The sequence below is a fragment of the Exophiala xenobiotica genome (assembly GCF_000835505.1).
Source record: "Exophiala xenobiotica strain CBS 118157 unplaced genomic scaffold supercont1.4, whole genome shotgun sequence".
NCBI classification, from domain to species: Eukaryota; Fungi; Ascomycota; class Eurotiomycetes; order Chaetothyriales; family Herpotrichiellaceae; genus Exophiala; species Exophiala xenobiotica.
Genome location: NW_013562491.1, coordinates 102,057 through 125,031, shown reverse-complemented (window position 1 = coordinate 125,031; position 22,975 = coordinate 102,057). Strand labels below are relative to the sequence as shown.

Below are 22,975 nucleotides of genomic sequence, written 5' to 3'. Positions count from 1 at the left end.
AGAAGTGAAGCTTGGTTCGGACACTTTCGGGTCACGTCCGCTGTCAATTGTCGGCGAGGCCGGCCAGCAACCGGCGCCGGCTTCCTTCCCTCTTCCCCCACTCCTGTTGGGTGCCTGTTGGGTGCCCGTCAGAAGTCCTTCGGGTACCGTTTTCCTTCAAAAAGTCCTTCGGGAACACAGTACCGGCATCTCACAACCTGCCACTTTCTCAGGAGGGTATCTAGTTGGACGGAGGTAGCTACGACACCAGAAGAAACCAGCTGACCCAAGGGTTGTCAGTCTGCACATACACTGGCTTGCACAGACATTCCCCCTCCCAGGAAAACGCACCTGAGCGACGACAACGTTCAAAAATGGGGAGCTGGTGCGCCAGAAAAGATTCAAGCACTGTCGCAAACCCCCGTCTCGAATGGCTCGCATGAAGGAAAACTCTGGCGGACGGGTCTCCACCAGCTCGAAATGTGCAGAATCCTTTCTTCACAGGCAAGATGAACGACTCCCATACATTGGACGAAGTAGGTGGCTATGCCTCCTCAGTCCTCCAGCCTCACCATTCAGAATTCCTCTCCTGCACATCGTCTCACCCAGTCCGCCATCTCGTCGACTCGGCTCAAGAAAGGACTATGCCCGCTCTGTATACTCGTGACTATAACCTCTTTCCCTTCCGGCATCTCCTTATTCGCCTCGTTCACAATGTACCTCTGAATATCCGGGCCCAGCGCACGATCGTCTTCGCACAGGAGAAAATAGGTCGGCACGACAAGATATCCCGCGTACGGCACTGGGGCCAGATTTGCGTCAAAGACAAAAGGTTTGAGCATCGACGCCCATCTCTGCGCCTCGTCGACAGGCACATCATGCTAGAAGAGTTCCACCGGACCAGGCGGTTCGCGAGGGACAGTGTATGTGAACTTGTACCCGTCACGACTCGTTGTTTCATGGAACGTCATGGTCGGCGGGATTCGGTGTCCTGTCCAGCTAGAGGCCCACTCCATGGCCGATTTGCCCGCCGGAACGAGCAGGCCTGATATCACCAGCAAGCCTACAATCCCGTTGCTATAACCCGCTGAACGACGCGCATCCTTGTCGAGCCCCTGATACGCCACGGAGCCGGGCAGGGAGCCGGATGAATGTCCCAAGATGAGGACGTCGGTATCCGGATTGCTGTTGAGCTCGGACAGGGCGGGTCCTCGGATAGCCTCGACGTCCTCTACCAGACCTTTAGGCACCGGTTGGTTCAGCTTCTCGTAATGCACACTCGGTAACCAGACAGTTATGACTTTGTAGCCCTTGGAGCGAAGGACTTTGGCGAGGGGCTCGAAATGAGCTGGTTCATGCCACGCGCCATAGGCCACGATCACTGCTGGTTTATGTGACGACATGGTACTTTGGCTGTCGACAGATTCCTTTGAGGTGGTCTGTTGGTGAGTAATACCCTTGACCGCAGTGAGTTCGATGGACTTGTGGTGTTCAGATTGTGCACGAGCTCGCTGCAATTCCCCAGTTGTCGACGGCTACAGGCAAGTTGTAGGACAGAGTAAATTTTGCCCACCAAGCTTCCCCCCTTCTTATACCAGTGAATCCTAGTACTCAGAAGGAAGATGAGGCCAGCTCCTACGTTAGGCAAGACTCTGCTTACCGGCTCGCCGGGTGTTTTCAGTAGTTGTGTTGTGCAGGAGGCCTCATTCCTACTCTGAGCCGTTGCAAGTCATGAACGGGAACTCGTACGGCCCACCCAGTCCTAGTCTGGACAACCACACGATTGCGAGCACGGGGAAAAGCATATTGTCTAGTACAATACATGAATCAAGCTGGCTGAAGCACCGTAACCCAATTCGAGACGAAGGCCCGATTCAGGTACCAGACTCGGATCTCAATTGACTTCCTCACCGGCTTTAGAAGGAGACGACGCCTCATATTTCAGGGACAAGCACCGCAACCGAATCCTCCGTACGGAGTACTGTAACCATGTCGACATTTCTGCCCAAACTCCCTACGCCTCTTCGGTCTTGCTAAATTCCGTGACCGGTCTGATGCCATGCTTGATGACCGGACTTTCCAAGAACCGTGCGTGGTTGTGAAACGCATCGGTCTGCGCCCTCGAGATTTCCACCTCCTGGACCCCTCGCGGGACCACATCCCGGTCATATCCTGCGATTGCCTTACCAAGTGTCATCTCCCCTGACTTGACCTTGACCATGGCGTCGACAAACATTTTGCTGTCTCGAATCGCGTTGTTGGCTCCCTGTCCACGATCTAAAACCCGAACAACTTAAGTCAACTGGGGAACGGAACGGAACGTAAAGTAGAGTCACTTACGAAAGGTCATGCTATGCGCCGCATCTCCTGCCAACGTCACTCTGCCTTGACGGTTATCCCAACCAGACTTCGGTCCCCAGATCTTGAGCGGTACCGCCTTAGCCTTGATGTCTTTCGGCATCCAATCTACAGCAGATTTGAAGGGGTCAGCCCAGCCGTCAGCCCTCTTCCGAAATTCGTCTGCCATGTTCACGTCGTCTGTGGTGGTGTTCTCGCCATCATTGGTGTCTGTGTCTTCTTGCTTCGGCCATGTCACGAGGAAATAAAAGATCCAGGACTCCGGCTTGTCGAGATCAGGCTTGTCAAGCAGGAAGATACCAATGTACATTCCTTTCGGATGCACGCCGACATCAACGAATGGATTCATCATCTTGTCCATTTTCAAAGCTTGCTCTGCGGTGAAGCGCATGGGAAAATTCAGGAACACATATGGCAAGACAGTGGCGTCGGCCTCATCTCCAAGAAGCCAACGACGAACCCAGGACCCTCCACCATCGGCACCGACGAGGACTGTCCCGGACTCAGAGGTGCCGTCTTGGAAGTGAGCGGTCACACCGTCAGAGGTGAGTTCAACGTCGGTGACCGTTTTGCCAAACTGTAGAAGAAGTCAGCACCTGGCCAGCGAAATTGCCGAGGAGGCTTGCTAACCTTGACATTGACATCCTTCGACCATAAACTTCTAGTCTTCTGAATGTTCAACCGCCTTATGCCTGGGAATGATGGCTCAGCTATCGTAGCACCTGTAGCTCCGTCTCGAATGATGATGCTTTCGCATCCTGCTCCTTTCGTGTTCAGTTTCTCATCTGGTTGACATTCGGCCAATCGGTTGAACAGTTCCTCTGGTAGGAGTTCTTGAAGAAAAGGATGACTCCAGGCAATTGTGACGCCCCAATTGCGGTCGCGTGGTTCGCTTTCCTTGTCGACGACCACGTATTCGATTCCATTCTATTGTATCGTTCAGGGGCCGCCCGTCATGCCATAGTTGAGGCTCTTGGACTTACCTTTTTCAGACCCTGAGCAATAGCAAGGCCAGAGAGACCTTCGCGTTTGGAAGTCAGCGGGCGCGGAGGGACGCCGGTGATGGAGATACTGGGGACATAAAACACTAACCAGCACCAATGACTATGACTTTCAAGGGTCGACTCATCCTTGACCTAGGTGGGTAGTGATGTTGAGCAACTATTTTTGGTAGCTGGGTGGTGCTGGAGGATGGCCCCGCCAAGATGCGATAAGATAAGAAACGAGAAGAAGCGGGGGGTCGGAATCCGGGGAAATTGTAGCAGATGAGAAGGGGTATCTTTGTGTAAGTGTTGGGATCCAAGTTGAGACGTCTTGTAGGTCTTTTGGAGTTTGAGACTTGGCTGGGTGGGCAAGACTGACAGCTGAAAAAGAGTGGTCGATGGGTAGGTGGTCGGTGGTACTCGTACTTTCAAGCATTAAAGGGCCAAGGCTGGCTGAAGGCCCGACTTCCTGCAGGAATGGTTGTTGCAGAAAGTCAGCGCGGAGTGCGTGCAGTCCCATCTTTAATTGGACACTGTAACATTTCTTTCCACATTTGTTGTTTCATTGGCCGTCCAATGAGCTGAGGGTGATAAATACGAGCGCCGCTGAGGCTGAGGTTCCCCTCGACTGGCAACAGCTGGATTATGACACATTGCACACTAGAAACCACTGACAACAACGAGCAATGAGCAACTTTAAGACGGTACCGAAATGGCAATAATCGAATTGGCTCACATCAGCCTAAAGAATGGCCTCACCGCATCCGATCCTACACTGAAGAAGAACCTCCAAGAAGTCAAGAGAGTAATTGAAGAGTACAGCAAGCTTCAGACTCTATTCTACACCCGCATCGATGACCCGACCAACATGTTTGTCATCGGCGCGTGGGAAAGCAAGGACCAACATCAGCACGGATTCAATGGCTCACCTCAACAAGACGAGATTCTCGACCTGATCAAGGACCAAATGGGCATCGATTGGATGCACTACATGAACGTCGAACCGTCTCGGATTCCGCTGAATGCACCCGTACTAGTGATCCTGAAGACGGTCCACAACAGGGATGTACACAAGCTGGCGTTTGACAACGAGTTTGCGGCAGGCACCTCGACCATGGGAGGAGCCAGGCACGGCGCTGTCTCGGCGTGGAATATACCAAAGGACGACAAAGAGCATGTCGTTCGGGTGCACTTTGCGGGATGGGACAACGTCGACGAAGCGATGGAGGCAGTGAGCACTGCTATCGCCCATACGAAGAGGCCCAGACAGCAGCCGTTGGAGGTCAGCTTTTTCTTCACCGAGAGGACGGGACTGGATTAATCGACTACCAGGTGCTGTTGGTAGTATTAGCAGCGCCATATGATTAATCTGCGATGACCAAGTAGAAAGTCCCCAGAAGACATATCGTGAAATGGAGACTTCACTATCTCACATCGCATCCCTGTCGATGCCCCTCATCCTTTGTACAAATAGTCCAGTACTTTCCCCGCCATTTAATCTCCATGTTGATCCATCAGGCTTACCGGCTCGCCGGGTCTCCATCGGATCTGAACTGAGCAGAGACTCACTCGTACAACTAGACTTGTCATTGTGCCACGTCCGCTCGTCGGTATTTACTGGAGGCGACATCGTAATCTTTCGCGGCTTCACTCCGCGACTATCAGAGGCGAGACCGAAGAAACCATACAGCACTACGTGCCAACCCACCCCCCCGAAGAGACGCATCCTACCATTCACTCAAAGCCGACTCGCTCAGCAGTAACACCGTTTCTACCACAACCGTCCAAGAAGAACAGCCACTGATACATTTGCTCATCTACCCAGCCACCATGCCGACCTCTCATGACCTTCTCAGACCCGCCCTCCGCGACCTCATCTACGCCAACCACATCCTACACCACCACGGCGTAGTCGACGCCTACGGCCACGTCTCGATCCGCCACCCCACCGATCCATCAGTGTACATCATGTGCGGCTACATGGCTCCTGCGATGGTATCATCCCCGGACGACCTGATCCATTACCACGTCTCGAGCTCCGACCCGGTCAACCCAAAAGCCAAAAAGGGCTACTCGGAACGCTTCATCCACGGCGAAATCTTCAAGCGCTTCCCCAGCGTCCAGTGCGTTGTCCACAGCCACGCCGAAGAGGTCCTGCCCTACGTCGTCAGCACGGGTGTGCCCATGCGCGCCGTCTACCATATGGCCGGGTTCCTCGGGTCCCAGCCAGCCAAGGTCTTCGACATAGCCCCGCACTATCGGGATGGCGATCAGCAGGACATGCTGGTGAGGAACGCACGCTTCGGAACGGCATTGGCTGAAGTGTTCGCCAACAACGACAACAGCAGCAGCCACAGCAGCAGCAGTGCCAAGCCAGATGAGACGGTCGTGTTGATGAGGAGGCATGGGTTTACCGCTGTGGGGGAGAATCTCGTCACGACGGTCTATCGGGCCATCTATACGCGGATCAATGCAGAGTCGCAAACGAAAGCAATGGCAATCGCAAGAAATGTCTACGGGGAGCAGTCCGAAAAAAAGGGAGGCTTTGACGGACTGACCCAACTGCAGGGAGAAGGGTGCTATGTCATGTGCGAGCAATATCAAGATAAGCCGTGGAGGCTCTGGGTGAGGGAGGTCGAGAGGAATCCCTTGTATGACAACAGCTTGAGTGAGGGTAATGACTTTGCATGAAGGAAGATACAGAGGAATGAAGGATTTGGTTGATCCGCAATATCCACGCTGAGTGCTAGAGAGCTGCAAAGGACATGAGCAATGAGTAATGAGGAATGAGCAACGAAAAACGTCATGTGTGCGTATGGTATATTCTCCTGGTTCAATCTGATCTTGCAAACCAATACAGCCTTCCCTCCGTTCCCCAAAAGTATCCAGCGCAAAGTCCTTTACCAGCGAGAAACTGTGTCGTGGCAATCCGTTCTCGTAAAGATCCATAATAGGCCGAAATCCTTTCTTGAGTCTTGGGCTCAATCTCTCCCAATGCGACGTCCATTGGGATCTTTGTTTTCCGGCGTGCTGTGCCTGTGCCTTGACCACGTAAAACATTGCCCTACTTCGAACCCCTTTCGACGCTGCACCATGACCACGCAGCATCAATTCCGCGATACCATTCGTCTGTCCCACCCACAGCCGAAACCGCCTGGCTATCGTAACCCCTCTCGCCATGCCCGAGCCCACCTGGTCCCTACCATACTCTCCTTCCGTCCCAAGATCAAACCAACACCGTCGTAACTCCACTAACCCAAGCAATGCCAGCCTTGACAATCCTCTCCACGACATCGACCTCCTCCATCGTGCGCGGCGTATAAACCATGATCCACCCCTTCGGACTCCCGGGGAGAGGGAACCTCTGTCCCCAGCCCTTCTCCACCACAAGTCTTGCATCCGCCTCGCTCAACCAGACATGCAAACTCCCCTCGGCAGGATGCGCATGCGCCACTTCCGTGCCAATGAACTTCTGCTGCTCACACTCGGCATTGATCGTCGGCAAAGACTCCTTGGCGTAGATGCCGTCGGCGCTGTACCCTTCCGACCGACTTCTCCGCAACTCCAAAATGTCGGGATACTTTGCGGCAAGACTGGCAGCCAGGTTCGCTGTGCGCTCAGCCACGCCGGGAGCCACCACCCCGGACTTGTACGGCACCTGGCGCTGAGGCATCGTGCGTGAGACGGTTTGTGGCCGCGCACCCTCGCGCGTGGGGATGCTGGCGGCGTCGAGATACGACGGTCCCGAAGACGACAGCGGCGATGCGTCGGTCAGGTCGTCGCGTGAAAGGAGCCGGCCCATCCTCAGCTTCGTCATGCGCCAGTAGCCGGACCATGTGGGCGGCGTGCCGCCTGTGCCGAAGGATTTCCAGGCCTGGAAGTCGCTGACCACCCACGCGGTGAAGAGCGTGGCAAAGATCGCGGTCGATGTGAGTGCTGCGTTGGCCGGGCGTGCTTTGATGCTGCCCAAGAGATTGTGGTACTGGGTGGTGAGCGAGGACTGAATGGCTGAGGAGGACATCTTGAGGGTTCCTTGCAAGGTGATTCTGGTTGTCGCAGAAACTCGATTGAGCGTTGGTTGAGCGAGTGTGAACCTGGAGATTGATCGTCGCGAAAGAATCGCACAGTCTTGATGAAGCTTGACGAGAATTGAAGCTTGAGAGTTGGATGAAGTTGAGTCTTGCTTACCCGCGACGACCGTTTCTGTCCTGGGCTGTCGGACTAAACTGAATGGGGGTCTCCGCACATGATGATTGGCCAAAGGAGGCTGGGTATACCGGGGGTCAGGTAACCATGGTCAGGTCCGGCTTTCAATAGAGTCACGCTCGGTGTCGGCAGCATTTCGAATTCGAGGCGGTTTCTAGGATCGAGTCGGACAATGTTAGAGGTGCACCGTACTTATGTTCGTACGATAATCATGAATGTCTTTTTTGATATGTACAGCCGCTCCATTGCAGATAAGGTACTTCGCTCAACAACCTCTTCACGTCCATATGATCCCTTCCATAAAGCTCCTGCGGCCCAGGCATGTGTGGTTCATCCCTACTACTTCGCCATCCTCAGCGCCGTGATTACAGCTGCCCCGATACCACTCCCGTCCTCTGCACTAGTCAGCTTTATTTGACCTGGCTCCGAGTCGAGGACCTCGGCCACGGCCATCTCCCATCGTCTCCGGAAATGGGGATGCTTGATGGCAACAGAGCCGTCTGCAGCAACATGTCCGCTCTTCGTACCCAATCTTTGACATATTGCTGACACACCGCATGCGCAGAGCCTCGCACCTCGAATGGCAATCAGTTGAGCCAAGTGTCGCAGGAGCAGCAACTCTTCAAAAGTCGGGCACAAAGTTTTGGACTCCGAGCCTGGAAGGCACAGTTGTGCTGCAAACAGCTTCCTCGATTCAATCAGCTCCTCCGAGTCGTCATTTTCAATCGCTGAAAGGAACTCTGTGTCAATGGTGTAGGGTTCGCCGATACTCCTCCTCTTCTTCTCTGCGTCATCGGCAGTCTGTCCCTGATCCGACCTTTGCTCTGATTTGAACAGGACTCCTTGTTTCCACATGTCCAGGATTGCCTGTCGGAAGATCTCGCCCAGATACAATCCAGCGGACATCTTCTCGAATGTCTGCTCACCGGGTCGGGGTGACTCTTCGTCGACCCTCTCGTCAAAGATCGTTCGAGGAAGGACGGTATGGGAGTTGTCAAAGGCCCCATACTCGCAGTTGATAGCCATCAGATCGTCCTCACCGCCTGTGCCGTATTTCGATTTTTCCTCGTCACTTATGTTCAGTTTCGATATGTTCTTTCTGCTCTCCATGTAGGCTGCGTTACAACCAGTTCCAAAAATAGCGCCGATAATAGTATCTTTATCTTTGTACATGCTCGCGATCAGCGCACCGGTTGTGTCATTGACTAAAGTGACCAGTTTTATAGGTAGTTTCTACCCGAAGTTAGCATTGACATGTCCTGAGAAGCTGCGGTGTTCGTACCCTTCTCGCTATCGCATCCTCCAACATTGCCGCCACGTTCTGGCCCTCCACGCCATCAATATCCCAACCTTTCGTCCACGTTTGTAAACGGCCATGGTCAATTCTATCTTGAGTTGCTGGATAGCTGAATGTAAAACCAAGCGGTAGGGGTTCGGAACGGTTCTGGGACTCTGGCTGGTGCTGTTCGACAAACTTCTGCAGGGAATCGGCGACAAAATCCCAGAGCTGTTCAGAAGTGCCAGTCTTGATCTCTGACGGTAAGTGATACTTCTCTTGTGTCACCTCTGCATCGCCCTGTCCATTCAGAGTTACAAGGCAGACACGAAGGTTGGTGCCTCCCAGGTCTAACGCAAGGTAAGTGCCACTCTCTTTGCCTGTAGGCAGAGAAGTAACCCAAGTGATGTTCATAGGCTCAAACGTGAATGTCAGCCGGACTGCATCGACTGAGGATGGTGCAATGGTCTTACTATATTCTGTCGCTCTTTCTTGAGGCCTGGCAATCGGCGGGGTCAGCATCAAAAGCGAGATTCAGACCATCACTGGGAATGAGCAAGCTGCAGAATGGCGTGGCTACATTGCTTTGACACGTACCGTCCTCAAGCTCCTCGCCGAACCTTTTGGTGATCTTCTTCAACATAGCTGTGTCTACAGTGAAGATCTTTTCTAGCCTCTGACGCTCTCTTTGAAGCTCGGGTGGAAGCATCTCCATTGGATCTACGACAATGTCAGAGCGTTATATGTCTGATGGGAGGCTTTCTGCCAGCGCTTACCACCTCGTTCCGCTCCACTGAGAAATTCATCCTGATCGCGCGGTTGAGAGGACATTTTCCGACTGCTATGTTCGTTAACCCAAAAGCGAATGCAACTGACACGGCGGAGTCAACGAAGAATCAAAGTATTGTCGAACTTTTGTGATGTTCTAACAGTCTAAAAAACAAAAAGAAAACGAAAGAGGTAAATCAGTTACAGCAGAGGCATGAAATTGTGAGATTCGGCAATTGACCGTTTGATACTGGGTACTGACGATTGATATACGTGCTTTGCTCCTCTTCTTCGGACACAAGGACTCGGCATATCATTATGACGTCAATTTTGCTTGTGCGGCTGAAATCGGCATGAAGACGAACTCGACAAGAACTTCTTCATCATCGACCTGGAAAGATTCACAAGATATCGACTGTGGACTGGGCGAAACAGTTTCCTTCTCCTGAGAAGAGTGTGTTTGGAACTTGAGACTTTGATGAAGTTTGTTTATTGTCCTTCAGACGAGGCTAGAAATGCCAAGACACGGCTGACGATGACGTATTTTCCACAGCCTCGTCCACACTCGTTTCTCGTCTCATCAATACTCGGTACAGGTATTCGATCAACCACATCTGTCAATGCTGTTGTGTCTCTACTTGCCAGTTAGACAACATCTCTTATCCTTGCGACCATCCCCAGGTCTTGCTCGACTTCACTGTCTTCGTCGCTATCAGTGCTGTTTGTAACCCAACTAGGTGAATCGAGACTGTCATATCCTTTCTTCTGCTGCCTTGATCCATCGATTTCCCTCGAATGCTCGCCCGATTCTCTTCCATCGTTTTTGCTTGAAGAAGGCAGTTGTGGAGGGGGACTATAGGAGTCTGGCGCTAGCAGCTGCATCTCGGCTTCATCTTGTTTCGACTTGACCTCACCTACAATCGGGAGAATGTAGATGTCGAATGCGATGGTCAAATTCCAGGAGATCGTAGTCAGTGCATAGACCCATTCGGCTGGAGCTCCCATTGCCATGATCCAGTAGCATCTTGCTCCTGGTGTTTGGATCTCTTCGACACTTGCACTGTAGCAGCCAAAAATGGCAACTTCCATCATTGTCGCGGTTGCTGTCCAACATTAGTCGGCCCAAAGAGAAACAGGGTTTGTACGTACGGAATGCAACGACTAAGGTGATGGCTTTCCACCAAACCAGGAACCTGACCACGCCGGTCTGCCAAAGGCCAGGATAACTACGTCGCTGAAGATGATCGGTGATCCAGCTGCTCGTCTTAATGCAGAAGACGGACAATGCTTTCGCAGCCGTCACAGTCAGGTGGAGGTGCGTGTCAGGATTGGCAGCTGCAAAGACCACCCATATTGCTAACCCTCCCGAGACCACACTGACCAGCCAGTTTGTCCTCCGGCTCTGCCAGCCGATACGATCATCGCGGCCTCGATAGAAGCCAATCGAGGTCGATGCAAGGTTGATCAACACCACACACATCGTCAGACCTTGATACACCGGCAACCTCTGTGAGCCGACGCAGCTGATGAAGGGGAATATGCTGTACAGGTCGGCTATTCGAGGTGGCCGCTGTCCGGTCCTTGGGTCCGCTGGTAAAGTATAATATAACGTGAAGAGGAAAAGCAATAGACTGATTTCCAAGAATGACGAGGTTATTGGCAGGAGTGGTCCAATCGTATTCCAGTGGCTGTCCACATAATCGAACAGAGGCTGCCATGGTCGTGGCTGTCGTCGTGACCTCTGGGCGATCTTGTCGAGAGTGGTCTTTTGTCGATAGAAATGAGGGTCAAAGTTCGTGAAGCGACGCTGCACTATCTCTGGACTGTAGTGGTCGAGAAATGAAGCGGCCTCTGATTGATACCAGCTTCTTCGGACTGCAGAAGTGTCTCGTCGAGTTGGAGACATCTGTCCATGGTAGCTCAGAGCTTCGGCTCAGCAAAGCACGATAAGTGAAGCATCCAAAGATACCAGAGGAATAATGCTGGCCGAAAGGCCATCACGCAGTTCTTCTCGAGATCCAGACGACGACTTTGGGCTGAGGAGGAAGATGTCATTTCGTGCGGCTTATTAGGCGTCCGATGCTAGCGAAGCTGGTCAAATCAGGTGTGACTGTGCGCTGGTCGACTCGTTTACCGAAGATCTTGTGCTGGTCGCGACTCTTCAGAGAGAAAGCAGATTAGACTGCTCGAGTAAGACATGCTGACCGACCAGTCGGCGCACCATCTTATGCATGATGTTGATTGCAACGTATCGATCGGTAAGGCTTCCACTGGCTCTGCGGAGTTATGTGGTCGAAAGAATCCAGAAACCATTTCCTCTTTTGAGGTGGCTGATGTCGCTTACAATTGGTCTTGAGTGACTTGTCTTAAACATTGGTCACTCGTCAACATGATGCCTTTTCCACTACCGCGTACTCCGTCCTCTGATGAGTATCACATACGTGACATGTTGTACCTAGGTGAGGTAGGTAACAGTATCCAATGTCATACGAGGACAACCAGGCCTCCAATCGGCTCAAATGCCCGCATTTAACTGAAATTGGAAAGGTGCGAGATAAGTGGCAGCTGATGGCAGTCAGAACCTCGACGATGACGATGCTTCGCAGCCAAGCGCAGCCCGCTATTCTTCGTATCGGACCTTGAACACAGCGACCATCAACCACGGTTGAAGCTGGCTGATATCGACGAATATCGACAAAGCTATTGTAGCATAACTTGTCGCAAAATAGTCTCGTCGTCGCTCGCCGAGCTTGAAATTGCAGCCATACATGGTCGACTATGTCCAAGGTTCTCAGTGTACTTGCAAAGACCTGTATAGGACTTTTCCTGCTCCGCAGAGCTGCCAAAGAGCGGTTTGGCTTCAATTGGACCCTTTGAAAAAGTCGCAAAAATTCAACGGCCTTGTGCTGATGTCAAGTCAACCCATGTTTGAATGATGGACAACAACACTCGAACAACTAGCCCTGAGGAACGGCCACGAATATCCTCAAGAGATCACTCTGGGCAAAGTATACCGACCTCCACATCACCAACGCACTCACGGACGAGATATGCAGAATTCAACTTCGGCCCAGGGACTCTGCGCCACCGAGTTGCCAGCACAAATGACAGCCCTGGGCCGGCACGATCCTTCCTAGCTCAATATGATCAAGGCAGGCGATCCGTCGCAATCGCAGCACCCTCTACGCGAGATCCTGACGCGGCGTCCCGCACCTTCTCTTTGGCAGGGCCTACGCCTTTGGATGCCATCACAGCCAACCAGCCCTACGTGGACCCGGGTTATGCACAACTGAATCCTGCCTACGATCAACCCGCAAATGTTCGACCAGTATGGGGTCTGGCTGGACCTCTTCCACATGTACTCAGGCCGGGTATGGTCCCAGCCAAGGACGAGTTCGAAAAGGAAACGGTAGCGGAGAGGGAGGCTCCACCACCTACAGATGTGGAAGCTGGCAGAATCGAACCATCCCTTCACCCTGATGTCTCGTCCCAACTTGACACCATCCGACGGGAGAGAGAACTGTCCTTGTATCGAGCTTACCAATCGCGCCTTCAAGAGTCCCCATCTCTTTCGCCATATCGCGCGGGACGCCGGCCTTCGGATGCACCAACCGAAACGCCTGCAATGCGCATTCACACTCAAGAGACCATTCCCGAAGAACCGCCACCAGATGTGGAAGAGTTCCCCCAATTAAGCGAAGCCATAGCCGGCGTGAAGCAAGCAAGAGAAGAGCGGGAAGAGCAGGAGGAGTCCAAAGCTCCTTACCAGGATGTAGTCCCTCTGCCGGCTTATCAGGCCGAAGACGACGAAGTCCATAACTTGCATACGTACTGGTCCGTCATACGGTTGAGGTTTCGTGAGCCGCTTGCGGAACTCCTCGGGGTATGTCCCTTCCATGTCTCGATCTTGCAACGTTATTGATCTAACAATACTTCGGCTAGATAACGGTCCAATACACACTCGGATTCAGCGCAAACCTCGCCCTCACCGTCTCTCGCGGCGCCGCAGGCGTTGGCGATACCGCGGATTGGGCGTGGGGCCTCGCAACCATGATTGCCATCTACATTGCCGGTGGCATCTCTGGAGCTCACTTGAACCCAGCTATATCGCTTATGCTGTATATCTACCGCGGCTTCCCACTCCAAAAAGTGCCCGTCTACATCGCCGCACAGATGCTGGGGGCTTTTCTTGCTGCTCTGATTGCGTTCGGCATCTTCAAACCGGGGCTTGTGGCACTGTTACATGAACAACATCAAAAGGAGATGCTTATGCAAAATCCCCAGACCGACCCATCACTGTCCTTGTTGCTGACCCTTTCGCCGACCGTTGTACTTTCGAACTTCCTCACCTTCCCACGCACGCCATGGGTTGACACCAGCACTGCGTTCCTGACGGAGCTCACGGGGACAGCTATTCTAGTCATCTCGGTCCTCGCGCTGGGAGACAACACCAACGCGCCTCCAGGGGCTGGCATGAACGCCTTCATCGTTGGTCTTCTGGTCACGGTCCTGGGAATGGCTTTTGGATACAACACAGGCCTTGCGATGAATCCTGTGCGCGACTTCGGCCCGCGCGTCGCAATGTGGGTTCTCGGATTTAGTCCCAAGATTCTGTTCGCAGACGGGTACTGGTTCAAAGTCGCATGGTTGGGTCCTCTGATCGGTGCCATCCTTGGAGGATTGCTCTATGATACGGCCATCTTTGTCGGCGGAGAGAGCCCGGTGAATTACCCGACTCGACGGATCAGGCGTGCTGCGAGGAAGTGGAGGCAGCGGTGGAAGGCCAGGATGCGGAGGACGAGAGGGAAGGTGAAAGGTATCACGGGCAATGTGCTGGGGAGTGGGAACAGAGGGTACGAGACTGTTGAAGGGTAATGTAGAAGTTGTGGGTGACATATTGAAAGACCAAAGCCCTCGGCAGGGCCATACTCTGGCCTTGATAGGACTGGAAGCTCATTGCTAGAAGAGTGTGACAGGAGCTTTCTTCGGGAGCTGGGGTTCTCGAGTTGACGTCAAGAGGATGCGATGAGCCTGGGAGACACTTCAAGGAACAGTACGTGGATGGGATGAAACGGCAGGCAAAGGTCCGAATTGCACCTTGGACGCAATGAACAATATTGTTCTTGACTCTTGCAAGTCTGTCATATTTGATTCTCTGCTAGCAGCATGGCCATAGGATGAAGAGTATCAAGCACCACGTTAACTCGTAATGATGTGCTCTGCCGAGACTCTCAAGTCGAGCAGGCTGATGATCTGCTCTGAAAAGCGTTCTCTTACATCGTGATATCCCATCTCTCCCAACACACGGGAGCGCAATGGCTGATCTTCGCGGTCCCGTGGCAGGTTCATCGAGCCTAAAGAATTCCGACGCCGGCGCCGGAGCATCGCAAGAGCAGACATCTAGTTGCAGAAGCCAGCACCAAGCTGGCACAAGATGACACTCATCTGAATAGTCGTTTGCCCGAAGAACCATCACCCACTCTCCAAGCCGCTGGGCCAGACACACCCAGTAAACCGTGGCTCATTCCTTGGAAACCGACGCCGCCACCTTCACCATCAGCTTTGTATCGTCGCACAGCCTCTCGAAGATGGTCCGGCAACAGGCCTCCACGATGCGGATTCGGTATGTATTCATTGACCTCGCGCTTCAGCCTCTCGATATCTCTGGTGAGCAATCGTGATTGCATGTCTGTGAGGCTGAGGCTGCCGTTGCTTTGTTGTTGGTGTTTCTCCTCCAGGGTCTCGAGCTCTTTTTGTCGGCGCTGCTTTTCGGCCTTTCTCGTCTCTTCGTACGCCTTGGCCCATTCTTCTTGGACTTCTCTCGCTCGCTCGACAATCTCGCCGACAAACCACTTGCCGTAGATCCGGATCGCTTGCAGGGGCGCCGACGTGACGGACTGTGACACGATCGAGTTGACGAGCCGTTTCACCGTAGTGTTGTTGAGGGAGAGGGCGCGCCACTGGTTATACCGGGAGTACTGGTCCGGGTCGAGCGTGTCCGCGAGCCGTTCGCGCCGTTGTTCTTGTCTGATCTCTTCTTCTTCGGCTTGACGCCGTTCCTGCTCGTCCATGTTCTCCAACATGCCGTCGATCTCGACTTCGTCTTCCTCTTCTTCGGCCTCGGCACCGCCAGCGCCACTAACGACTGACTTGGTGCCACGGCCGGCGCTTCGAGCACCACCAGCACCACCACCACCTTCCAGTTGGCTGGTGGCATCTGCCGCCGGTTGTTGTTGTTGCGACGAACGTATGTCGTCGGCGTTGAGCTGGGCTGATTTTCTGGGTCTTCCTCTCCCTCGACCGGGAACCTTGCCGCTTACGCCTGAGACCGCGCTGTTGGCCATGCTGCCTGTTTCAGAGCGTGCGCTTGTGACGGCGGAGCCGTGCCGTGCTGCATCTTGAGCCGGGAACGAGGTCTGTCTGAGAGGGTGGAGTTTGGGCCGTTTGGATCCTCCTGGCATAGAGGCTTGCGAACTCATGGACGTTCGCTTTTTTGGGTTGGGGAGGCTTGCGGGAAAGGGTGCTGGAGGTGAGGTCGCCATGGCTGTGGCTTAGAAGGGTTGTTTTGCGAGATTTCGCAGATTTATCGAGACGGAGGTGTCGACATTGGATCGTAGATGAATGTCGGTCAGATGTGCGCAGGATTGTGGTTTGGTTAACTTAAGAAATGTCATATAGTTGAATTGTAATGTTCCTTTGAGAGTCTTGCCTGGTGACAGTTTCATGGCATCTGATACAGCGGCGCGGATTAATTAGGCGCGTTTGACTTGCCGCTTTTACGCTTAATACTGGGAGTCTGCCTCTCAGCCTCATCCTCCTTCCTTCACGTTCACGACTATCTGCTTCATTCCTATGCTGTTCTCATCCTTGTCAAGGACTATATAGCTTCGCAAGCAAGAAGATTCTCGTTGTCTTGAATGACTTGAGTTAACAGTACGCCTGAAGATGGCGCCATATTTGCGCTTCGAATCACATTGATGTCCGCTCTTCGGAGAGCCTCAACAGTGCCTGTGAAGGTTTGTTTTGCGATCAATCTGTACTATTGCTGGATGCTTAGAATCCACCGGCACGAACAGCGAAGACTCTTGGTGACTCATCTGACTCATACTGATTGACGGCATCATGACGGGGACCTACAAACTCATCAGGCGCCCACATGTGTCTACGCCGGTCTTCGTGCCGGCCGAGGGAAATAACGCAGCTACCCAGTATATATCAACATGGATCCTATGCCACCCACCATCGAAATGCAAATCTGTTGCATAAGATAAGTTCCTTACTTTATACTGCATTTGACGGGCCTTCTGAATTGACAGGCCAATATCAAACGCTATTTTCTGGCACAGACCCCGAGACTTGCTTGCTTCTAACGATCACTTAAGCCACTATGACTGTGCAAAACATGGATTTCGACCCCAGCGACATTGCTTATGTTCCCACCACTGGTGTGCGCAAGGAGTTCAGACTTCCCGTAATACAAGCAACCGCCGAAAATGTCAAGGGCTATGGCCACATCGTGGACTCGCCTGACAACTGTCCGATTGAGATCACCCAATGGCCAGCGCAGGGCTGGAGACCGGTCGACAAGAACTCCGGTGATCAGGGCGGGACAACCGAAGGACTCTTCGAATTTTGGTGGAAAGGCGACACGTTATATGCGCGGAACAATGCCGTAGGCGACAGCTACCTCTTCGCTTGGAGCCAATTCCCCGAAGAGGCTGCAGCCAGGGGGAATGCCAACCCTCGCGACAAAGTACTGATCTGGCGCGCCAATTACCACCCTGACGGTGGTCAGATGTTCTACCCAATGGACGGTCAAAGTTTCATTGTTCCTGTGGCGTTACCCGGCGACGATGTCACTCCTGAGAAGTTCGTCGCTTTTCGTGTTGATGGCGGCAAGGGCCTTTATATCCACCCCAACATCTGGCACGGTGCTATCGTCCCTCTTGATGATCACAGTCGCTTGATTGATCGCCAGGGCAAGGTACATGCTAGGGTATCAGTGGATTTCGCTAAGGAGTTTGGTGGGTATCTTTCTATTCCGTTGCAACCAGTAAACGGGATGAACGGTACCGTGCATTGAAGTGGAGAGTGATGCTTGGGGCACGTAAGGTATCGCAGACATAGGTAGATTCTCTCATTGTCTCATCATTTTCGCTGGACCTCTTACATAGTGGTAAATGGCCTTAAGTCCGTAGCTGTTCTGCGAGCCGCCAGGGTTGAACGCCTCTCCATGCTCACCCTTGATATTTCTGGTGCTTGGTTTGTGCTTTCCCCTAGGATGGCTGCAATCGGTCCTGACGACGCCTCTTGCTTGCTGGAATCATCCCCTCGAAAGGTTGTGGTTGGGATGCTTTTCTTAACAGCCACGTCAAGGTTGGAAATGCGCCACTGTGGCCCGAATGTGGCGGTGCTGCACCAACACCTTACGAGATTTCTGCATTTGTTTTCTCCTCAAGACATCTTCCCTTCGTCAGCGCGCCCATTGTAGAGCGCAACTGCTCACCGGCGGCTCGTATTTCGTCCTTCAACTTGTCAAGTCATGATTTCGAGCGACTCTGTTGGATTCGCGCCAACAGGTTGTTGCAGCATTCCAGTCTCGGTTTTGGATGGCGCGGTTTGTACACAAAGGTATTTCTTTCTTCCTTCAGTGCAGGCGATCTAGAGCTCAGCCCGTCCAGGGCTCGAGCACCAATCTCGCGGACATTTGCGAGGTCAAATCTGATGGCAATACCGAGTATACTGCATCCTGACCCGTTTCCCCCAGTGTCCAGATGGTCTAGTGGAAATCTCCCCTGCTCTGAAGAAAATCCCGAAGGACTACTACGATTATTGCTTACTTTCTAGACAAGGCGGCAATGGCTGCTCTTGCGACTCCTCGTGGAGTGAAGTGCAGCAGAGTGCAGGCTATATGGAGTTTCTGTACAATACTTCGCTTCTTCCTCTCCTGCGAAGTATGTGCAAGTTGCTTCTGCCTACAGTGATTCTTGTGAGTCTCATGCCATAGAATGGTGGACCATGAGCAGGCAGTCTCGCGTCAACCGTGCGAAGCAGTAACAACAGCAGCCACTTCACCTACATTTTGTTTTGACACCGCGTATATTCACAGAGCCGCCTCAAACGACACGTCTGCTTTCTTATTCCCTGCTTCTGACAACATTTCTATGGCTAGACCTGGAGCTTTGCTTTCCGTTGTTTTCCTCATGCCATCTTCAACACAGCAAACTCGGCAATACTGGCTGCGCTCCGTTCGTACACTACGAACATACCACTACCATTCTCGCAAGTTCATATCACGCTTGGGTCACAGATTCGAAGCGGAAGCAAATCTCCATTCCGAAGACTTAGCCGAGACGGCCTGCCTTGGATCTCCCACATCGGCATTGAGACACAAAAGTCCCATGATCTGCAATGGTGAGAACCGATACCTTCGACTTCGTCAAGGGCATGTCTGACAGCTCCCAGGTCCAATTTCCCTATCTTTGTGGACCTTCCTCATTCCAGGCGCGGTCTGAGGACTCAAGTGGTCACATACATACCCGGACTCAATGTGTATCAGAACCACGGCAATGCTTTCAGGGCTTCACAAATCGACGACGCCCATTTCCCACCCAGTCAGACCATTTCTCGGACCAAGCAACATCTTGGGCCAGCTATCGTCCTCACGAGCCATTTATATCTCTGCAAGACGGCTACCTAGCCCATCAATCTCCATCTGCATACCAAGTACACTATCCACAGCGGCCGCTGCCGTCTGGAACCCGGCAGCACACACTGAATCCTCTTGCTCCAGATTTCATTCCCAGCCAGCGCGAACAATTCTCAACAACAAGTGCTCTCAACTCTAGCAGCGCTGTCCGACGGTGGTTACCAGAGCAGGCCGATCGTATGCATGCACAACCCTTCAGCAATTTTGCCTCTTTCGCCACCCTAACCGCTCATGTGCCTGTGGCTCACGAAATTGGCTCGGACAAACCTATGCCCGGACGAGGACGTCCTTGGCCCTTCATATTTACGGCACAAGAAGACTTCGATGCTGAAGCACACTACTATGCTGTGAACCGCTCAAATTTCCAGCTGGTCTCGGAAGTTGTGTTTCGATGGCCACGAGATAGCGATCAAGGTGCATCTCAACCTGAATATCCAGTTGCTCCTGTCCCAGCACCAATAAAAGTCTCAGAGGCTTTTGGGCTGGCAGACTCACATTCGGTCCGACATCCACCGCAAGCACCCGAGGCTGATGCAGCAACACGCTCACCCGAAAACATATCATCAGTGGACGTACAAACGCTGCCTAGTTGCGAGACTGTCCAAGGTCTTCGGATAGTCCAGGTTCCATCGGTGAGGTCTCTTGTATTTACTGTACAAGATGAATCTTACGCCGAGATCCAATTCAATGCAGCTGCCACTATGGCAGCAATGGACCTCCGAGGAACTGATGGATTTGCTGAGCGGCCAGCGATAGATTCAGCTCGCTTGGCCTGGCTATCTATTGCTGGTACCGGATACCTGGAGGCCAATGACATTAACCGGCGTCTACCTCTTTCATTTCCACCTTTGAGAGACAGGACCTCGTCCTCAACGGACTCAAGTACGAGCACCTCTGCCACGGTAAATAGCTATTCAACAGCGGCGACCTCCATCTATAACTTGGAGGGTCCTAATGAAGAGTCTGGTCAGCACGAGGATGCAGCACTGGATACCGACTGTCCACCTTGTTCGGACGCTGCAGAGCAAGCTGAAGATCATGTACCATCGTCGCCATCAGAGGGTTCAAGGAGCGAAGATTCACATGCCATTACTCATGAAGCTCTGGAGCAACGTCTAGATAACCTTCATATCCTAGGCTTGCCTTCGGCAAATATTACTTTACGCCCTCCACGCACAAGAGACAGACAGCTATCTCCAACGTCTGAACAACGCATGCGGCATGAAATCCAACAAGCACGTCTAAGACTCGATGCCTTTGAAGCAGGTGCTGAGGCTGCCTCTTCATTGACTGCCGACACGCGAGGCCTGGAAGCCATTCGAGAGGAAGACGAGCTCGCAGGATCGGAGGGTGTACGAGGCCCAGCCGAAGTATTAGACACCGAGAACAATGCAAAGGCTGGACCAGTTGTGATTGGTGGACTTGAAAGAATAGAAGAAGAAACAGTATACCAAGCGACAGAGAACGCCCAAGCCCTTGCGCTGGAGGAGCTTGATGAATTCCAGGATGCCGCTGGCGCCGATGAAGCCGAACCTCTTGAAGAACATCCTCCTGTCACAGAAGTTACGGAAATCACGGAACATCCGATTTCTCAACGTGATGCTGAAGGGTACGACTCAGGGATTGAGATTGAACTCGGGACTGCATCAGGGGAACCTGGAGTAGCCGAAGCCATCGAGCCACAGCTTGCTCTTCCTTCACCGGCCCCTACAAATCTGTCAATAGCAACTACCATGCTTCCACCGCCCTCACCGGCAACACTGGTTGATGAACCTCTTCGACATGTGCACGATCGACAAGCACGTCCTTCGGAACAAGCTATGCCTATCATACCACCTCGAGTGAGTTCCGTGCTTCGACCGACGTCACAGATACCACCTCGAGTACATCCACTGGATCTAGAGGGCCTGCAAACACCGCGAGATTCGCGACGCAGCGCAAATCCACAGGAGCGGCCGCTAATTTGGGCTCCGAGACCATCAGGGCCATTTCCGTTTCCACTCCTCAACCTCGCTCCACTCCCTCCGCACCTGACGGCAGCTTCCCCCGTTGGAGGTATTGCAGAGCTTCCACCACGTGCACCAGGGCATACCGAGACTCGGACAGTCCCAATTCCGAGACTGACGCTGTGCGAGGATGAATCAGGCTACCCCATTCACCCTAGAGGACTTGTGCGAAGCCCTGATATATTGGCGCAGAATGGACAGACTTTCGAAGAGGCTGCGGAAGAATACATGACCTCTCAAAATCCTCCGCCCCAACAACACTGTCAGACACGTCTTGCACAGGGCGTCCGCTTCGCTCAGCAGGCTCGAAGAGTCCCCAGTAATGGTGATATTTCAAATGTTGCTATTGTTGGATCCCATGTCAATCGTCAACATTCAGCCCCAACGGAACATAGCATCACCGACCGCCTCCCAACTGCACATGCACCTGGACCCCGATCTTGTCTGCGGAGCAATCGTCGCGTGTTTGCTGGGGCTCACATTAATGGACATCCTCCGGTCGACATCGCTAGTGCCCTGGCTGCGGCCACGTCCATACAGAATCCGAAAGACCCCCATATTGAACGACCTATCTCCCGCCGCGTGCGTTTCACAATACCGTCCAGTCCCACGGTGGCGGCGATGACGGCGTCGACGGTGTCTCCAAGCTCTTCGATGGAGACTCTGCGCCGCTGTCTCGCCGAGCGCGATGTCCTAGCACGCGGAGACCCACAGTCACAGCGTCAGGAATCTCTGGTCGCACGTCTAGACTGTACTACTCACGATGACGAGACTATCCAGCCTGTCCCTGAACTGCCGACGTTCACCAGCCTCCGACCGCGGCACGATCTGGGGCTATCAGGTTTGTCAGGTCTGCAGAAGAAGACGAAGAAGAAGAAGAAACTCCTGACAAAAGGACGTGCGACAAAGGATGAAAGTCGAAATGGAGATAGAGATGGAGATCGGAATGAATATGAACATTCAATGCAGCCGCTCCTTCCGACTGGGACTGCCGCCTTGCAGAGTGTCAGCGTCATTAGCACGGCCGGCCTTGACTCATTGATGGAGAAGGCTAAAGGACTATTGAAGAAAAGTGCTGACAAAGTAAGAGGGCTGTTCGGTAGGAGGAACGAACTCAAGGGCCCGGACTTGCTTGACGGACTAGCATTCGGTACCTGACGACTCGCTGGATGCGACGTGCTTTCAGCGGACATTGTTTTGAGATAGGCGTCGAGATGGGCGTCGAGATGGGCGTCGAGATGGACGTCGGTTTTGGTTTTGGGCTTTTGTGTCGACGTCGACATGGATGTCGTTTTGGCTTTTTGGTTTTTGGTTTTTTGGTTTTTTGTGTATTTCTTTTCCTCATCTCGATAAGCAAGTGCGTCCGTGGCGTTTTGGACCATTGCAATGAATACTGGTACACCAGGAAATTGGAAATGTGGCTCTACGACGCACAAATGCGATGATGATGGATGAATAAATTGTCTTGTACAATATTCCGCAGTCTGTCCAAACCGGGGCCCATGTCGTGAGATTTGAATACCTGCAGTATGAACGGAGACCCTCAAGATGTAGTTTAGTAACAAGTAGAAGAGACAAAACACCTAATATCGTGAAATTCCTCAATCAGGTAGCCATCTTACTCGTAATTTGTACATGCAAAAAGGACGGTCCGAACTAAGACTTAAACATAGGTGCTAATACTGTACGG

At 52.8% G+C, this 22,975-nt stretch overlaps 11 protein-coding genes across 11 annotated transcripts; 5 read left to right on the top strand and 6 right to left on the bottom strand.

The window, feature by feature from the left end:
• Positions 1-554: 554 nt before the first annotated feature.
• On the bottom strand, positions 555-1,382 carry PV05_06203 (uncharacterized protein; the record flags this gene model as incomplete). The annotated part of the gene is made up of 2 exons (XM_013458920.1): positions 555-860; positions 1,047-1,382. 2 exons carry the CDS (start codon positions 1,380-1,382, stop codon positions 555-557), a joined length of 642 nt encoding a protein of 213 aa, XP_013314374.1.
• A 477-nt stretch (positions 1,383-1,859) lies between these two features.
• On the bottom strand, positions 1,860-3,695 carry PV05_06202 (uncharacterized protein). Its single transcript, XM_013458919.1, has 5 exons — positions 3,430-3,695; positions 3,321-3,358; positions 2,968-3,264; positions 2,320-2,914; positions 1,860-2,256 (listed from the first exon to the last, which is right to left on the bottom strand). The coding sequence occupies exons 1-5, from the start codon at positions 3,464-3,466 to the stop codon at positions 1,994-1,996; spliced, it is 1,230 nt and encodes a 409-aa protein (XP_013314373.1). The 5' UTR covers positions 3,467-3,695; the 3' UTR covers positions 1,860-1,993.
• A 337-nt stretch (positions 3,696-4,032) lies between these two features.
• Positions 4,033-4,641, top strand: PV05_06201 (uncharacterized protein; the record flags this gene model as incomplete). Its single annotated transcript, XM_013458918.1, has 1 exon — positions 4,033-4,641. One exon carries the CDS (start codon positions 4,033-4,035, stop codon positions 4,639-4,641), a length of 609 nt encoding a protein of 202 aa, XP_013314372.1.
• Positions 4,642-5,150: 509 nt separating this feature from the next.
• PV05_06200 (uncharacterized protein) lies at positions 5,151-6,011 on the top strand (the record flags this gene model as incomplete). The annotated part of the gene is made up of 1 exon (XM_013458917.1): positions 5,151-6,011. One exon carries the CDS (start codon positions 5,151-5,153, stop codon positions 6,009-6,011), a length of 861 nt encoding a protein of 286 aa, XP_013314371.1.
• Positions 6,012-6,128: 117 nt separating this feature from the next.
• PV05_06199 (uncharacterized protein) lies at positions 6,129-7,475 on the bottom strand. Its single transcript, XM_013458916.1, has one exon. The coding sequence runs from the start codon at positions 7,339-7,341 to the stop codon at positions 6,547-6,549; it is 795 nt and encodes a 264-aa protein (XP_013314370.1). The 5' UTR covers positions 7,342-7,475; the 3' UTR covers positions 6,129-6,546.
• Positions 7,476-7,734: 259 nt separating this feature from the next.
• Positions 7,735-10,011, bottom strand: PV05_06198 (uncharacterized protein). The gene is made up of 5 exons (XM_013458915.1): positions 9,579-10,011; positions 9,400-9,522; positions 9,276-9,301; positions 8,809-9,219; positions 7,735-8,759 (listed from the first exon to the last, which is right to left on the bottom strand). Exons 1-5 carry the CDS (start codon positions 9,631-9,633, stop codon positions 7,866-7,868), a joined length of 1,509 nt encoding a protein of 502 aa, XP_013314369.1. The 5' UTR covers positions 9,634-10,011; the 3' UTR covers positions 7,735-7,865.
• Positions 10,012-10,064: 53 nt separating this feature from the next.
• PV05_06197 (uncharacterized protein) lies at positions 10,065-11,726 on the bottom strand. Its single transcript, XM_013458914.1, has 2 exons — positions 10,720-11,726; positions 10,065-10,673 (listed from the first exon to the last, which is right to left on the bottom strand). The coding sequence occupies exons 1-2, from the start codon at positions 11,474-11,476 to the stop codon at positions 10,216-10,218; spliced, it is 1,215 nt and encodes a 404-aa protein (XP_013314368.1). The 5' UTR covers positions 11,477-11,726; the 3' UTR covers positions 10,065-10,215.
• Positions 11,727-12,207: 481 nt separating this feature from the next.
• On the top strand, positions 12,208-14,774 carry PV05_06196 (uncharacterized protein). Its single transcript, XM_013458913.1, has 2 exons — positions 12,208-13,453; positions 13,513-14,774. Exons 1-2 carry the CDS (start codon positions 12,503-12,505, stop codon positions 14,443-14,445), a joined length of 1,884 nt encoding a protein of 627 aa, XP_013314367.1. The 5' UTR covers positions 12,208-12,502; the 3' UTR covers positions 14,446-14,774.
• PV05_06195 (uncharacterized protein) lies at positions 14,672-16,242 on the bottom strand. Its single transcript, XM_013458912.1, has one exon. The coding sequence runs from the start codon at positions 16,110-16,112 to the stop codon at positions 15,012-15,014; it is 1,101 nt and encodes a 366-aa protein (XP_013314366.1). The 5' UTR covers positions 16,113-16,242; the 3' UTR covers positions 14,672-15,011.
• A 589-nt stretch (positions 16,243-16,831) lies between these two features.
• PV05_06194 (uncharacterized protein) lies at positions 16,832-17,891 on the top strand. Its single transcript, XM_013458911.1, has one exon. The coding sequence runs from the start codon at positions 16,958-16,960 to the stop codon at positions 17,651-17,653; it is 696 nt and encodes a 231-aa protein (XP_013314365.1). The 5' UTR covers positions 16,832-16,957; the 3' UTR covers positions 17,654-17,891.
• Positions 17,892-18,047: 156 nt separating this feature from the next.
• On the top strand, positions 18,048-22,526 carry PV05_06193 (uncharacterized protein). Its single transcript, XM_013458910.1, has 3 exons — positions 18,048-18,201; positions 18,252-18,984; positions 19,036-22,526. Exons 2-3 carry the CDS (start codon positions 18,982-18,984, stop codon positions 22,441-22,443), a joined length of 3,411 nt encoding a protein of 1,136 aa, XP_013314364.1. The 5' UTR covers positions 18,048-18,201; positions 18,252-18,981; the 3' UTR covers positions 22,444-22,526.
• Positions 22,527-22,975: the final 449 nt, after the last annotated feature.